General features: G+C 42.4%; 1 protein-coding gene across 1 annotated transcript in view; it reads left to right on the top strand.

The window, feature by feature from the left end:
- Nucleotides 1-16,732, top strand: part of cpne5b (copine Vb) — a 123,420-nt gene that overhangs the window by 72,696 nt on the left and 33,992 nt on the right. The window contains exons 9-11 of the mRNA XM_007894272.1: nucleotides 1,009-1,113; nucleotides 13,052-13,093; nucleotides 15,512-15,587. Coding sequence (XP_007892463.1) covers nucleotides 1,009-1,113; nucleotides 13,052-13,093; nucleotides 15,512-15,587 — 223 coding nt within the window. The remainder of the gene's footprint in view (nucleotides 1-1,008; nucleotides 1,114-13,051; nucleotides 13,094-15,511; nucleotides 15,588-16,732) is intronic.

Here is a 16,732-nt window from a genome sequence, read left to right as displayed (position 1 = left end):
AAATAAATGCACTCGTGCACTTGAATAATTCAAAAAAAAAGTAATAGCTTTTTAATGAATGAAATTACAGGCAGTTTGTTCGGATAATAAAGAAGGCTACGTGGCCGACTGTTAATTCATAACAGTGACAGAAAATCAAATTTATTCTATCCAGCTAGCGTAATTGTTTGAGCAATGGACTTGGGACCAATAAATCACATGAAGCCTCACTTCGACTATTGCGGTATCATCCAGAAGAAGAATAACATTGTACATAATAATAATAATAATAATAATCCTGCATTTGGTATACCCCTCTATCATCATGCCGTCAAGACGCCTCAAAACGTTTCACAGGATATACCGTAAATTGGGGTGATTGTAGCTTTCTGTGGGCGAGCGTGTAACGAGGGAAAGGGTCCACCATTTGCCCTGAAATAACAGAGGGATTCATCCCTCCGCCTCGCCCCTTCCTTCCACATCTTCAGGTCGTGCCTGAAGACCTTCCTATCCTAAGGTCACCTCCCCCTCCCCCCCTGGTTCCACCACTGCCAAGTGCACTGGGACTCTACCCCGCGCGAGGAACACTATATAAATGCAAGTTGTTGTTGTCGCTGTTGTGGTATCAGCCTGGCTCAGCTGGTTGGCACTCTCGCCCTCTGAGTCAACAGGTTGTGGGTTCCAAGCCCCACGTCGGAACTTTGAACTCACGCGGTCTGGGGCTGTTGTTTCTGAGCATATTGTCGGAGGTGCCGTCCAACAGTAATTGATCCGCGTTTGTTTTAGTTGCGCATTTATTTGCTGGTGGATGCCTAGGAGCCAATTGAGGGGTGCTCCAGAGCTAACCCCTGTATAGCCAGTCCGTCGTTGTTTCTGTCATCAAGAAAATTAATGTATCACCACCGCACCCCCCCCACCCCCACAAGCTCCCCACAATCTCTCTCTCTTCATTCCCCCCCACCTTCTCTCTCCCCAAATTGAGAGTTTTTCATCTCTTTTCTAACTTATTTCTCTCTCTTGTGTGACCAGCTTTACAATCTGCCATAAAACAGAAGTGGTGAAAAACACTCTGAATCCAGTATGGCAGCAGTTCAGCATTGCAGTGAGAGGTCTGTGCAATGGCGATTACGACAGGTAGGTTCACCCGAACGATTGATTTGTTTGAAACGGAAATTGCGTCTGGTGGATGCTTTTGACTGTTCATTTTTAACTTAATTTTTGTGTATGTTAAATTCAGAGCGATTTCTAGCGAATGTGCACACAGGCTAATAAATCACTGAGGTTTACGTGGGCGTGTGTGTGGTGTGCGTGGGTCTTTTGTTTAAAGCAATTGGAGACATCTTTCCCATGCAAGAAGTGCTGTGTATATATATATAATATAATACATATATATTTGTAAATTGTTGCAGTTGAAATAGTCTGAATCTAAGAGCGAAATGCCATTCGGTGGCTGGATTCTCCTTGTCATAATTCTAGAAATAGTCAGAGGCGGCATGACAGTCTCATTCCACTAATGGTGAGACTCCTGGATCAATACCAAAGCTTTCTGTTGCCTGTGGCTGGCCTCTTGATCTGAGCTGCTATTAGTCTGATTCCATTGGCGAGTCTGACACCTGAAACTCATACTGCAACACCTAACTGCGCGCACACACACACACAGACACAGCATGCCCTGCTGCTCAGCATTTCGCTTGAGCCATCTCAGCTGTGCATGAGACAGGTATCAAAGCTGCTTATGTTCTAGAAAAATTCCAGTTAATAAGGCGCAGAGCTTCCAAACACCAAGATTTCCTCCTCGTTTTGTCGATTCTTTGCAATGGACACGAGTGTGTCATTTCTCCAGCAGCAACGCGTTCTGATCTAATTTATTTATTTCCTGATTGAACATGTGTAAGTGATGTTAGCCCAGGGGGGGTTCCCTGTGGAATCTGTCAGCTCCTTGTTCTTCGATTTGGCCTGTCGAGAGAAATCTAGGTCTTCCTCGACTGTGCTGACACAGTACGAGGTTTTACATTATGTAACATCTCGTCCTACATCAAGACTTGGAACTCCAGGCTGACACTCCAGTTCAGCGATGGGGGTGCGTGCTGCATTGTCGGGGGTGTTGTCCATTGGACGAGACGCTAAATCGAGGTCTGTCTGCCTGTTCAGGTGGACATTAAGATCGCATGGCACTACTCGAAAAGAGAAGGGAGTTTCTCCCGGTGTCCGAGCCATCAATACCGTCCCCCCCCCCCCAAATAAAATCGGTTATTCACTTCAAGGCTGTCGGTGAGACTTTGCTGCGCTCAAATTGGATGCTGTGGATCCCACCAAAATCCACGGCGACTGAACTCTACAGTAAATGCTGTGTAGCGTTTTGAGACATCCTGCTGACGTGTAAGGTGCCGTTCCAAGCGCAAGGATTCTTAGGTTTTACGAAAGGGAGAATGGCTGTAGTTGCACCGCGGCCTTTTCCGTGAACGGAACAAGAGCAAGGTGGGTGGCGTTTCCTTGCTTTTCAATAAAGAATCGTTTCCCTTACATCACCTTTGAGTCGCGTACGCTGCAGGCACACCATCAAGCCGCGGAGGTGGGAACTTACCCCGCGGTCTCAACCCTGAGTTGCGTCGCTGTCTTGAAACACCCTGCAGAGGGAGCGTCGCCCTGTACAGCAATGTGAAAGGAAAAAGCCGTCACTCCTTACTGTTTTCTCCATCCATTATTTACCACCTTTCCCCCACCACCAACGAGGCTATCGTGACAGCTTGTGACAAATAACCTGCACCTGTGAATGTAGTGTGTTATTTCACAATCAGCGAGCTGGGGAGTTCTGTTGCTTAATGCTATGGCAAAGCACTCCAGATATTATTCATCCACTGAATTCTTTCAGATGTAAATTTGTGTTAAGTGACGACTTGTCTCCCTTTCTTTTTTCTAAACTGCATATTTTATAGAGTCCGTTGTCTGATGTCTCACCTGCAGCAAATTAAAATCTCACCAACATCACAAAGTTGTTTCTATTTTTAAATCTCCTCCTCCTCCTGCACGTCAGGCATTTGATTTTAAAACCCATTCACAATCATTTTTTTTTGCTGTCAACTCCTCTTAGACGAGTGTTTCTGATGATGAAATTATACAACACTGCCTTCAGATCATTCGTCAAAGCTTGCAAGCAGGATGCGTGCTGAAATAATAATCCTTGCATTTGGTATTAGCGCCTTACACATTGGGGGGGGGGGGGATGTCTCAAAGCGCTTCACAGGATTTACTGTAAAGTGTAGTGATTGTGTATTTGTAGACGAACTCGGCAACCTGTTTGCGCAAAGCAATGTCCCGCAAACAGCTATAAACTGAATGACTCATTTTATTGGTCCAGGAAACAGTAACTCACTTAAATTTTTGAGCAGTGATGTGGGATCTTTAACGTCCACTCAAACAGGCAGAACCCATTTAAGATGTGATCAGAAGGACGCCATCTCCGACAAAACAGCGCAATAACTCCTTGTGTTTTCCGAACGTGGAACTTTATCTCATTGATTCTCAGAAAGTTTTCCCTTCCATCAAGTGAGTTGTTGCAGCTCGCTGTTTTTATTGGCATGGTTACAGGCAACACATGGTGTGCACACAGATATAGTTCTCTGACTTTATCCCCTGTTCTTTATTGAATTTTCATACAGGGTGAATGCCACTTGCCGTTGTTCTTGAGTGGCTTGATGATTATAATTATTTCCAGCACTGCTGCCAGCCTTTACATGATAAATCAAACTCGGCTATTCATCATGTTGCTATGTATCTTATATTAATTATTGTTCTGTGCCCGAGCGAGTTGGGTGTTCACTGTCTGAATCAATCCTAGGCTCTTATTTGTGTTTCCCCTTTCTCTTGAGTTTTTTGTGATTGTCATTTAGAATTTAAGACTTGAGAATTGTCCTTTTGTACCGTAATCAAAGTTTCTCATTTCACACAAAGCATAGCTGCGTAGACATTCATTTTATCCAAATGCCCCACCCTTCTGCCATACCTCTTAACTCCTCTGCTACCCAAGTCTCTGTCTCTCTTTCAAACATCACTACTGTTTCAGCCTCTTCTGCTTCCTGATCACAGCAATTCCACATCTTCACAAACCCTCTGTGAGAAGAAATACTTCCTGATATCTGTTCAGAATAATGAAATCACATTTAACCTAAAGTATTGTACGTATATAAACGTGCCAGAGAGTATCTCTATGTGCAAACCCTTGAACATCCAGTGCTACGGGACATCCTCCCAACAAAGTTTTCCCCTCCATTAAGTGCGTTGTTCCAGCTCGGCGTTATATAAATGCAATTTGTTGTTGTGTAAATGCATGGTAAATAAATATTTTTCTGGGCTATAATCTAGCGATTTCGCTGACTTCACATTTTTCTCTACAAAGTAATTGACGCTAATTGACATCTCCTTCTGGGAACTCCAGAATCTACAGTCAATACCACCCTCACTTTGATGTACAATCTGGGTTTCAAGAGCCAGGCTTGACACCACCTAATGTTTAAAGAATCAGCTCGGCTCAGTTAATAACACATATGCCCCTGGGTCAGAAGATTGTGGGTTTAAGGCCCATAATGAGATTTTGAGCTTACAATCAAGTCTAGGACTTCAGTGTCATAATAGAGGAACATTGCATTGTTGGTATCATCCATCAAATGAGATGTCAAACTGAGGTCCCACCTGCTTATTCAGGTGAACATGAAAGATTTAGTGACACTATTTGAAAAGAGAAGGTTTTTTTTTCTCCTAGAATTCTGGCCTTCGGTCTTCCAGATAACATTGGTCATTCACTTCATGCCTGTTTGTGAGTCATTCAGGCATGCAAAAAGCCTGGTAAGATTGCCCGCAAATACACAGTCACTTGACAGCAATTACTCAGAACCATGTTGATGTAATGGACACTATAGCAAATGTAAAGATTGAAATTATTATTATTAATCCTCAGAGTGCCAAATCACAATCCTAGCTTGATATCTCACACAGAATGGGTGGAATTGTGTGTGCTATTGCATTGTCCCAGTCATTAATCACCGCACAAGCCAACACATCCATCATTTCAGCTGCTCTTTGTGGGTTTCCAAGGTTCTGTCTATAACATTGTCGTGAGAGCAATAGACAGCCAGCATGATTGTGGCTGTGCCAGAAGACACTGAAGGAACAATAATTTATTGGAAGTAAACTTGGATCCTCATGAAACAAACATTGCCAAGAGAACCGAGTGAATTGTATTATTTTAGTATATTTTGAACAACTAAGTGACGTAGCTGAATCCAATTTTCTGTACAATAAAGATGGATGAGGATGATTTAGTGTAGACTGTTTACAGTAGGGGTGATTAGGAAATAGCTTGAGCAATATTAATGATCCTTGCATTTGATTCCATGCCTTTCATGTCAGGAAGACAGCTCAAAGCACTTCACAGGATCTACTATAAAGTGTAGTGACTATGTGTTTAGTAGCGAACGTAGCAGCCAACTTATGCACAGCAAAGATAATAATCCTTGCATTTGATATAGCGCCTTATCACATCTTCAAGATGTCGCAAAGCGCTTCACAGAGTATACTGTAAAGTGGATTGACTGTATATTTTGTGGGCGAAATCCCACAAACAGCCATAAAGTGAATGATCAATTTTATTTGGGGGGGGCGGGAATTTTTGGCCAGGACACGGCTTTCTTTTCGAGCAGTGTCATGGCATCATTTAACACCCACCTGAACAGGCACATTCGGGCACTCGGTTTAACATCTCAACCAACGGATGTCCCTATCGGGCTGCAATTGAGTAGAACTGCGGTGAGATTTCTCATCTCTGCAGGGTATGCCTTGAGTTACTGGGTTCGTTACTGAGTGAGTGTGTCTTGCTGCTGTTCCAACTGTCACAAGGATTATGATCTAGCTTTAATATCCTTGTGTTTTTTCTTCTATTTGTGGAATTTTTTTTTAACAAGACAGCGACATCACTGCGGGCACAATCTTAGAAGAGTTACCTATCCCTACAGTGAGGAAGTTGAAGGAACATCAGTATGTGTAGACAGTAAATCCAAGATGCTTCAAAGCCTGCCTTTCCTTCTGTCTCTGCTAATTGAGCTCCAAACTGTCAGGTTCAGACACTTGTCCCACCCAAACTTACTAATTATTTCATCAGGCTCGCCATTTGTGCAAAAATAATGTTCCCGACACGAGGGGTATCAACAGGGAGAAAAGTTGTTCTTTATAATTTGTTGTCGCACTTCATTTTTCAAGCTGGCCCTGATGGTGAGATTCATTCTTAAACAGTTTCCCCATCAGACAACCAATATACCTTCTAATGTATTTATATCAGCATAGGAACAGGAGTAGGCCATTCAACCCCTCAAGCCTGTTCCGCCATTCTATAAGATTATGGTTAATCTGTAACTCAACTCCAATTATCTGCCCTTACCCCATAACCCTTGATACCAGTCACTTTTGCCAGTCACGGGGGGGGCAGAGATTCTTTCCACTCGGTGTCTGTTAACCCCGGAAACTAAAGCCCTAATGAGTAAGGTGGTCCTAGCTGGACAAGTAGCGGGAAGCTAGCCAGACAGTGCTCTCGTTGTGGTTCCAGCTGGTTAAACTCTAAACAATTCGACATGATAACCATATTATCAATGACACTAATACAAAAACAGAAGTCGCTGGGAACACTCAGCAAGTCGGGAACACTCAGCAATTTTGCTTTTTATCAATGACACCGCTCAGGTCAGATACAAAAGGAAACTGATCTGATGTAACAGACCCAGATAAATTGCAGCATTTAACGCTACTGTAGTTTTTTTTTTTGTAGAACAAGGATTTTGTTCCCTTCTGCATTCCTTTTAAGATATGAATAGCTAGAGTGTTAGGAGTATGGCTGTAGGTTGGGGAGTGTACATTGGGATAAGTGCTACAATTTAACTGTCTCTGTTGTACCAGATCATTTTCCTTTTGTATCTGACCTGAGTGATGTCAATGATAACATGATTACCGTACAGCATTGTTTACATAGTCATATATAATTAATTACAGAGTCAGGAATTCTAGATCCGTGAAATGCAAAAATATTTAATGATAGACATTTAACCAATCCTTTCTGATGCATTGTGTTGCTTGGCAGATGGATGGATACATGCAACCTCATCTGTTTGTACAGCAAAGCACCTCTGCAGCAACTAAACACAAATGCAACTGGCCTTGATCGTCTGTGAAAATCAGCCAAGCCATTGCTAGAGACTCTAATTAAGATTGGGAGTTAGAAACCCCTTTGGCTTCTGTCAGCCTGTAGACTGCTTTACAGTGTATCATGGGTTCAAGTTCCCCGTCGGGACTTTGAGCTCACAGTCCAGGCTGGCGTTCCTGTACAATGCTGGGCTGGTGAGTTCATTGTCAAAGGAGCTTCAGATGAAGCGTTAAAACGAAGGTCCTGTCTGCCTGTTCAGATGGACATAAAGATCCCAGAACCCTGCTTAGCAAAGAGAAGCGAGTTTCTCCCGGCATCCTGGCCACCAATGCCCCAGATTTAAAACAAATGTGGCCGTTCACTTCATGGCTGTTTGTGGGACATTATTGGGGAGGCATAGCCAGCAATGAAGTGCTTGCAATTCCAGCCACAATAGCAAGACAAGCCAATTGAACAAAAGAGCCAACATGTTACGTGTTTGCAAGGATATGGAGAAAGAGAGGGGGAGTGGGACTGATTTGGTAGCTCTTCCTCCTTCTGTGCTGTAAGATTCTGGAGTCCTGTAGCTCAGTGGTTAGAGCACTCGCTTTGCAAGCGAGAGACCTGAGTTCAATTCCAGGCAGAGGGCGAAACCTTGGGCAAGTTTCCTTACTCCACACAGAGCCTAATAATAATCCCTCCAAAACCAAAAACAATAATAAATTGGTCACTTTCAATCCACGACTGTTTGTGGGACGCTCTTGTGCGCAATTGGCTGCCGCGTTCGCCCACAAATATACAGTCAATTCACTTTACAGTATATTCTGTGAAGCCCTTTGGGACGTCTAGAAGACATGAAAAGCGCTATATCAAATGCAAGGATTATTATTATTATTATTATTCTATGATTCTATGTTCTCACTGTAATTATCAGAATGATGTTTTTATACAGCTGTATCACGCAGTAGAACTCCAGCACAAATTGCAGGAATAGCAAGTTATATTTAAGCTCGTCCTTAATTTAATTAAAGATGAGCCTCTGCCCCTGTAATAATTGATATTACTCATTAATCTTGATCTATCTCTTTTACTTTGGCTATATGATAACACCAAGAATCTGTGTATGTGGCACTCTCTATCTCCATGGTTACTCCATAGGCATCTGTGTTACAAAAATGAGACGCAGGAGAGTGATGTGTTCATTTCAGGTCATTAAATTGGTCCCCTGATATTTATATTATTAATGAGCACAGATTATTTCAGATGCATGTCTTATAATTTGCTGCAGATGTTTGATAAAAATTCATTACATTTGTTTACTGGAAATCTTTTAATAGGCCCCAGTGAAAAGAAATCTCAAAACGCTTGCTTCCAAGGCAACATGGCTTACAGTTACCAGTTAGTAGAAATTCTAGGGGGTAAATGGAGCTTTGGCTCTTGCCAACTTGCGCCTAATGTACTTCCCAGAGTTAGGTAAAGCAGGGTACGTCCCTCCAGGGAGAGAATGCTCATTCCAATCCAGACACAGGGAAATTTCCACGTGTGAGTGGCACCCACGCGTGGCACTCTGGTTTGGTTAAGCACAGTGATGGGTTTCTGCTTGTGTTGGACACCTACCTGAACAAAACAAAAAGGGGCAATGGATCTGCAGATCACTGGATCATTTTTCACCCACAAAGTATACAGTCAATTCACTTTACAGTATATTCTGTGAAGTGCTTTGAGACGTCTCGAAGATGTGATAAGGCGCTATATCCAATGCAAGGGTTATTATTTTTATTATAGCCTGGCTTTAAATCCAGCTGAAGCTCCTCTAGACTCTTGTACCAAAGCTCTTGAGCAGTCTCAACTCAACTCCAAGTGAACTTGCGTTTACAACAGCACATTGGAGCCTATTATGTGTGTAAAGTATAAATGCAAGTGCATTTCTTTGACTGGGGCCTTTGGCTACCTCCATCCTATCCTGTATTCAGTGCCTGTAACGTGTCCATATAGTTAGAGAGCTTTGAGTTATGTCCTCACCATAACCTCCAAATCCATCACTGTCCATGAAATCGCCTCACTTAGCTTTCAACTAGTAACCCTGGACATACCTCCTTAATGGTATCAGGCCAGAATTGTTTACACTTACCCTTACACACACGGCTGCATATTTCCCTTCTGAGTTGTCAGCTCCATCCCAGCCATCCTGCCATTCTTTGGAGCCACCGCTGCTCATTATTGTGTTGGTTGATGAGAGACTGGTTGATTAAATAGCACTACACATTAGTTTAAATTGCTACTTGCGGTTCTCTGAGCTAGCTGCCCACTTATTTCCGGACTATTTCCAGGAAATTTATCAGCCAGGCCCTTTCTGTTGTGACAGCCACAAAGCAATGCGGTGTTTTTTGTTTTTTTGCCTTTGCTTTACTTATCTCAGTATGTGGGCGAGGCTTGCAAGGCTGGCAAGGCTGGCATCACAGGAGACCTCATAGAGGTGTGTAACATTGCAAAATGGGATTGATAAAGTAACCCCAGAATAATACCTTTTGGATGTACTGACACAGTAGAACAAGGTTACAGGTTTAGAGATACAAACGGCAATTTCTGGACAGATATCAGGAAGTATTTCTTTCAGAGGGTAATTAATGACTGGAGCAGGTTGCCAGGGTGATGGAAGGCAGGATACTGGAATAGTATGATGCTGTGATGGGACGATGGTAGATAATAATAACAATAATAATAATCATAATAAATAATAATCCTTGCATTTGATATAATGCCTTATCATGTCTTTGAGATGTCTCAAAACGCTTCCCAGAATATACTGTAAAGTGAATTGACTGTATATTTTGTGGGCGAAATGATAGCTGCATAACATTTGTTGACAGATGATCTAGTGCTGAGTAGAGTAACATTGAAGGCATCATCTCATTAAAAGATGTAAAGTTTGAGTTGCATGCAACTGGAAAGCTGTCTGTTTTGTTTCTCCCACAAAATACAATCAATTCACTTCACAAGATATTCTGTGAAGTGCTTTGAGACATCTATACCAAATAGGCCATTCAGCCCCTCGAGCCTGTTCTGCTATTCTTTAAGATCATGGCTGATCTGTACCTCAAGGCCAATTACCCACCCTTGCCCCTTAATACCCTGACCTAACAAATGCAAGGATTTTATTATTATTATTAAAACCTGATGCGGGGAGGAGGATGGGGATCACTTTGACTCTTTCATACTGAATTGAGGCAAATTCATTTTGTTTTGTACAGCGATGCTCTCCGCTGAGTAGGGTGGTCAAATGCTGTTTTGAAGCACGTTATAATCATTGCATTCCGAGCAACATTTATATAGCGCCCTCCACGCCGGACGGCGTCTCAGAGCGGGCTGTGTAGCATGCTAGTAATGGCCTGTCGAGCACAGCTTGATCTGACTTCAGCGTTTTTTAATCAATGCTCCTCACTGCCCACAGCTCCACCTTTAATTCCAGGCGTAATAGCTCAGAAGGTGCAGAGGCGAATTTAAATATTGCATCTTGTTTTTATTTCCCTACTCCTTGAACCCTCAAAATCCCTTGAAACGCTTTCAACAACGTGATTAGGCCCTATGTCAACTGCAAGATTATCACAATTACATTAAATGCAAGGATTATTAGGATTTATATTATTACTACATTATTGTCCCACTGATGTTTCGTCATTATCTGCACGGATTGCAGTCGTGTCCACTTTTCAATCTCCGTAACTACAGTAGGGAGAGGAAAAAGGGCATTATCTGATACAGCGCACATTAAAAGGCAATTCAGCACAGTTGGATTTAGACAGTGATAGATCACTTCAGGGCACTAATTGGTGTGTGGGCAAGGCTTTGCTGCTGTGGCGATGCTGTTTTGTCTCGTGCCTGGAGATATACATTTCTCTAATTTTGGACAGTCAATTCGATTGCAATCGCACTTTCTAATGGAATTTTTCAGTGCGCAGTAATTCTTAATGACGGTCCCCTAGTTTTGAAACCCCTTGTGTTTAGCATTTAAACCTCGAATGAATATCGCAGCAAAACCCCAATGAGAACAGACGGGATTTAAAGAGTTCTAAGTGCAATTGCACTGTTCTAGAAGATGAATAAAATGAGACTGAATCTTATCGTTAATCTATATCCCTCGCACAATGATGGACCAATGGAGAAAGCATATCTTCTTGCCCGCCACCTCCAACTATTTACCAACAAGTGGAAAATCACCTGAGTATATATATTACATAGAGGAGCACTTCACGGTTTTTTGCTTGTGTGCATTAATTCAGATGATGGTAATCCTGCCAGTTACTCCAATTCCCTCTTCTGTGTAAAATATCCTGCAATGAATGATTTTCCTTGTTCAGTGGACATATTTAAATGGATAGAAAACAAACAAGTGACCAAAAGCTATAAGGGCAGACTCTAGGGATCAAATACCACGGGGTAAAACTTTTGTTCAGGGTTGCTTTCACTATACAAAACTACAATATGGGGAAATCCCATGAACTGATCGCATGTTGGGGGTTTATCCTTACTCAAACCTGCGCCGTGCACCCTTGTTTGTCTGCAGCCACTGCCAGCATCTCGATGGGGAAAAACTTTTAAAGTTATGATACATTCCTGGTGGAGTTTGATTCCGTAGCAGCATTGATTCTGTTCCGTTTAGCACCTTTCGGTAACAAGACTGGCAAGTGCACAGATAATGAATTCAGGAAAGCGTTCACCACTACTGACTACTAAATGCCATTTCACGCTCGTAAATTATTTCTGATTCACGACGGTCCTTTGCAATGCATCGATCCCCCAAGTGGTGAAATTGCCAGCCGTATCTGCAGAATAAATCGACAACCACCGCACAGTGAGATGATTGACAGCTGCAGATTGGAAGTGGATGCATCATGATTCAGTAACCCTATATCATCCTCGCCATCTACACACTTGGTTCTCGAATGCATCGCAAATACATTTAATCCGACTTAATTCCCAATAACTTAAAAAAATCAATTAGTGCAAATAACGATCAGAAAGAGATATAATTTATTGACAAAAAATTGCAATGGGCATTCATAAATGTATTTCAGGTACTGCATTATCTGGCATATATAATTTTAAAAAATCTGTCTTCCCCCCCACACCCACGTAATATTTCTAACCAGTTCACTATTATATATCACAATGTCCTGAGAGTGAGGATTCTTCCCACTCAACTCTGCAAACTAAAGCCCTATTTGAATAGGCAAGGAAACTTGCCAGTTTTTGCACTGTCTAGCTGCGAATTTTTTAACATGCATAAAGTCTGGCAATAATCCCAATGCACACTCTTGAGTTCCCAACCTGCGTCTTAACTAGCGATGAGGTGTATCACGACTCCGAGGGAGAGAGTGCAGCTGTATCCCATACAAACGGAAACCATATGTATTTCGATCTGACCTCAGTCGTTTGGTTTGGAGACTCTTAAGCACGATGGGGATAAGTTTCCGCTGGTGTCCGATGCCTGACTGACCAAACCAAAGATCACAATGTGTTGCGCAGATGTTGGCGTGCGGGGGCTGATGTTTTGAGTGCCAAAACGTCAATGCACCTCTCGAGACTGCCAATGGGATAGTCCTTAAGTGAAGTCCTGAAGTTCACTCTGATCAGATGTTAAATATGTAACCCTCAGACCGCTAGTTTGTCCTGTGGAACCATCGCTAGCTCCGAGATGGCGTCCGGCGTGAAGAGGGCTATATAAATGCACGTTGATGTTGTAGTTGTAAAAAATTATCATGTATATCGACTGACTGCGCATGTTAGCTTTTCAGTTTGAGAATTAATTCTGAGGGACACTTAGCTTTAACAAGTAATTATCGAGGATAATTAACTTATCTCTGGTACGACGCAGAGCACTAATTAACTACATTTTTCTCCTGACAGGACGATCAAGGTAGAGGTGTATGACTGGGACAGAGATGGCAGGTAAGGCTTGCGGGCATGTTTTTTTTAAATGAGATGCTCATGGCAGGTGAAATACAGAGAATCATTTGCTGAATGATTGTAATTTCGCAGGATCAGGCACTTAGTCTGAAGCCAGCTCTTGTTGCCTCATCTACACAGGACACTTGATGCTTTGGTTCAGTCTGTTTTTCCAATAAATCAACATGAATCTGGCTGTTCTTGTGTTTGGATTCCTCCCACTGAGCCAGCAAGCCAAAGCTCATAGCTAGGGTGGTCCTAGCTGGACAAACAGCAGAAAGTTTACCGGTCTTGTGTTTTTTGCAGTGTCTTAGCTGGTTACAGTCCAGCAGTTCCCCCATTGCACATTAAGTGATGTCCTCAAACCTGAGCTCTTGCCAAACTGTGTCTGATAAGTTCAGGGGACTACTCTTCACTTTTAATTCTACCCTTTCGCTGGAAAGTCTGAAGTGGGAGACCAGCCCAACATTTATCCGTGCTGGTTCTTTTCTTCAGCATTCAAAAATACACGCATGATGTCTCCTCACGATTTACTGCTCTCCGATTTAATACATGAGACCTGACAGGGCTGAAACAGCGTGGGAGTTTGAGCATCTAGGTCAAGACCACAGTGTTTTGCTCAGCATGATTCCTTCACTTGTGAATGCACTTCAATTGCTGTTGGTCCAGTATTCATTCCCGTCGATCATCTCTGTCTGACCTCCAAAAGTTACCTCCGTTAATTGCAGTAATCGCAACAGTGCCGTGTTTTGCATCCATCCCCGTGCAAAGATCTGAGCTTCGTTTTTGGAACTAATCTAAAACATGTTTCATATTGTTAGGTGAAAGGGGCACTTCACGTAAAAGCGACGTAAATCGATTCAGTCCCTAATTATTTCACCAATTACCGATTATTCAGATTTTGACAGGTCTATTGGTTCATTTGTTCACCTATTGACTTGAATGTATTTTTCGATGAGTTCCCCAAGGATTGAAAAATCAATTAGCGTTATTTTATTGAAGCAACAAGTGTATTTTTTTAGGCTTAATTAGCCAGGTGTCTGACACTTGTGGGAAACCCATCACTGTGCTTAAGAGCATCCAAACTCGACTGAGAGTTTCACATGCCATCTAGCTAATTATTAATTTATTTCTGGGAAGATCATGAATCCACCAAAGTTTTTAAGAGCACATTCTGTACAGCAAGGACATTTTTGGGCAACTAATAAATGTTAACACTGTATTTTATCCCCTTCTTCTAAGTTACTAAACGCTAGTTACTTTGCTTCATATAAAAAATATTTTTAAAAAAACTTTCTGTTTATACCTATGTCAAATGTTCGATTTCAGGACATTAAACGACTTATCATAAATGTTTCATTTTCCCCAAGACTTATTGTCTCGTTGAGACGCCACCCAACTTGGTTGACATTTCGGTTGGCATTCCAAAGAAGGAAATTAATTGCTGGGGCAAACAATTCGTTGAGTGCAAGTGTGCCCTATGAGCCTTGAAAAGAAACGCTATAACTTACTTTTTTCTTCCCCCCCACTGTTTCCTGTTCATAGTCACAACTCAAAGGGTAGTGACACTGACAAGCTATGGGAGATAAAACCCATGGCTTTCATTGGGAGTTAGGTTTCAATGCCTAACCTATATAATATTTGATGGCCTGACCATTTGATTCACCTATTGCAAAAGCAGTAGCAGAAAAAATAACAAGGCTCTGGTTTAACAGTTTATATCCTTCAATGGTCAAGTTAACACATGTATTAAATAAGTGCAAAGATCTAATATTCTTGTTTCAGTGATGACACTATCTAAGCACCATGTAAATGTGCGTCAGCCTGGCTCAGTTGGTACTGTAGCTCTCTCGCCTCAGAGTTAGAAGATTAAGGGTCAGGACTTTTGAACACTAAGTCGACTCTTCAGTCTGGTGCTGAGGAAGAGCTACATTGTTGGAGTTGCCGTCCTTCGGATGAGATGCTAAACCGGTACTCATCTGTGCTTACTCAGGTGGACATTATAGATGTTCTATTTGAAAACAGAAGAGAGTATCTCCCAGTGTCTTGGCCAACAATCCCCCCAGATAAAATTGGTCATTCACTTCACGGCTGTTTGTGCAACATTGCTCGGTGCAAATTGGCTGTCACGTTCACCTACAAAATACCCTACCATTTCCAGTATATTCCTCCTGATGTGAAAGGCACTGTGTCAGACACAAGGATGATTATTATTAGCCTTGTGAGTCATGCGTTGTGTCATCTGAAGTTTTTTGTGCTGGAGTTATTTTTGTAGACTGGCCCGTGCTCTTGTTGATTTTAATGTTGTTAATTAGCAGAGTGCTAACACTCTACCCAGCCGTCTTGTGCTTGCATTGCATTGCTGGTGAAATGTGATGGTTCCTGCAAGATCCTCTCATGGTCCCCTCTTTGTTATTGCAGCCACGACTTCATCGGTGAATTTACAACCAGTTACCGAGAGCTCGCCAGAGGACAAAGCCAATTTAATGTTTATGAGGTGAGTGTATCTTTAACCTGTTCCGATATTTGAAATTGGCTCTTTATAGATAACTCCGAAAAGCTTCACGTTTCTATTTCAGTCTAAGTCAGTGGACTTTCTCAAGGGGAAACCATCTGAATTACTCATTTACTTACATCCAGGACAGTGCAGGTCGGGAGGGGAAAAAAATATTATGCAGTGAGATTCATTGTTCAGATCTTCTCCATGGCCTCACCCCACCCTACCTCTGCGACCTCCTGGAACTCTACCACTCTGGGCGCTACCTCCCCTCAGCGACCGGACAGCTTCATGGCCCTTAACAAACCCTCCCCACCATTGATGGGCAAACTTTCATCCATTCTGCCCCCCCACTCAACCCCTCTTCTCTGGAACTCAATCCCAGAGTCTTTCCACCTCACCCCCTTCCTCCTTGTCTTTAAAGCCCAACTTAAAATCCTTCTGTTTGTCCGTACTTTCGGTTGCCTTTCTTTGCTCCCCCAAACAACAACAACTACTTGCATTTATACAGCACCCCTCACACAAGGTAGCATCCCAAACCCAGCTCAGGCTCCAGATCAGTTCTGTGAAATGCTTTCAGACGCCCTCTCAAGGTGCAGTACAACCGAAAAACATTGATGTTATTGAGCAGTAGAGTATATGAAGTTACCCATCAGGAAGTTGTTGCTTTCAGCAGTACAAGTAACCGTAAATGTAGAACAGTGGAGGGTAACAAACAACATAAATTAAGTGGAACGCACTGAATATCTTTGATCACACACCAATGATTCATGTAATGAATACATTACTGAATGCCAAGACATAACAGAATCTCGGTGGCCAGATTTAGGAACAGACGGAGAGAGAGAGAAGAGATTAAGAGCAGACTGTGTGACTGTGTGTGCAAGGCAGTTTGAGAAAGTAGCTAAAACCTCAGCGGGGCTGGAAAAAAGCTGGAATCTCACTGCAGGGTAAGAGAGATACTAAATTCTAGAACGACAAATCACTTGTATGTCTAAGAGGTCACTCTTGGTCCTGATCAAAGACATGATTAGGAACCACACCTAGTTGATTCTTGCTGATTCCCTGACATACACTTCTAATAGGAGCAGGAAGAGGCCAATCAGCCCATCAAAGCTGTTCCTCCGGGTTTACTCGATAATGTT

Source organism: Callorhinchus milii, unplaced genomic scaffold, assembly GCF_018977255.1.
Source record: "Callorhinchus milii isolate IMCB2004 unplaced genomic scaffold, IMCB_Cmil_1.0 Scaffold19, whole genome shotgun sequence".
In the NCBI taxonomy this organism is placed as follows: domain Eukaryota; kingdom Metazoa; phylum Chordata; class Chondrichthyes; order Chimaeriformes; family Callorhinchidae; genus Callorhinchus; species Callorhinchus milii.
This window is presented reverse-complemented; position numbering and strand designations above follow the sequence as displayed.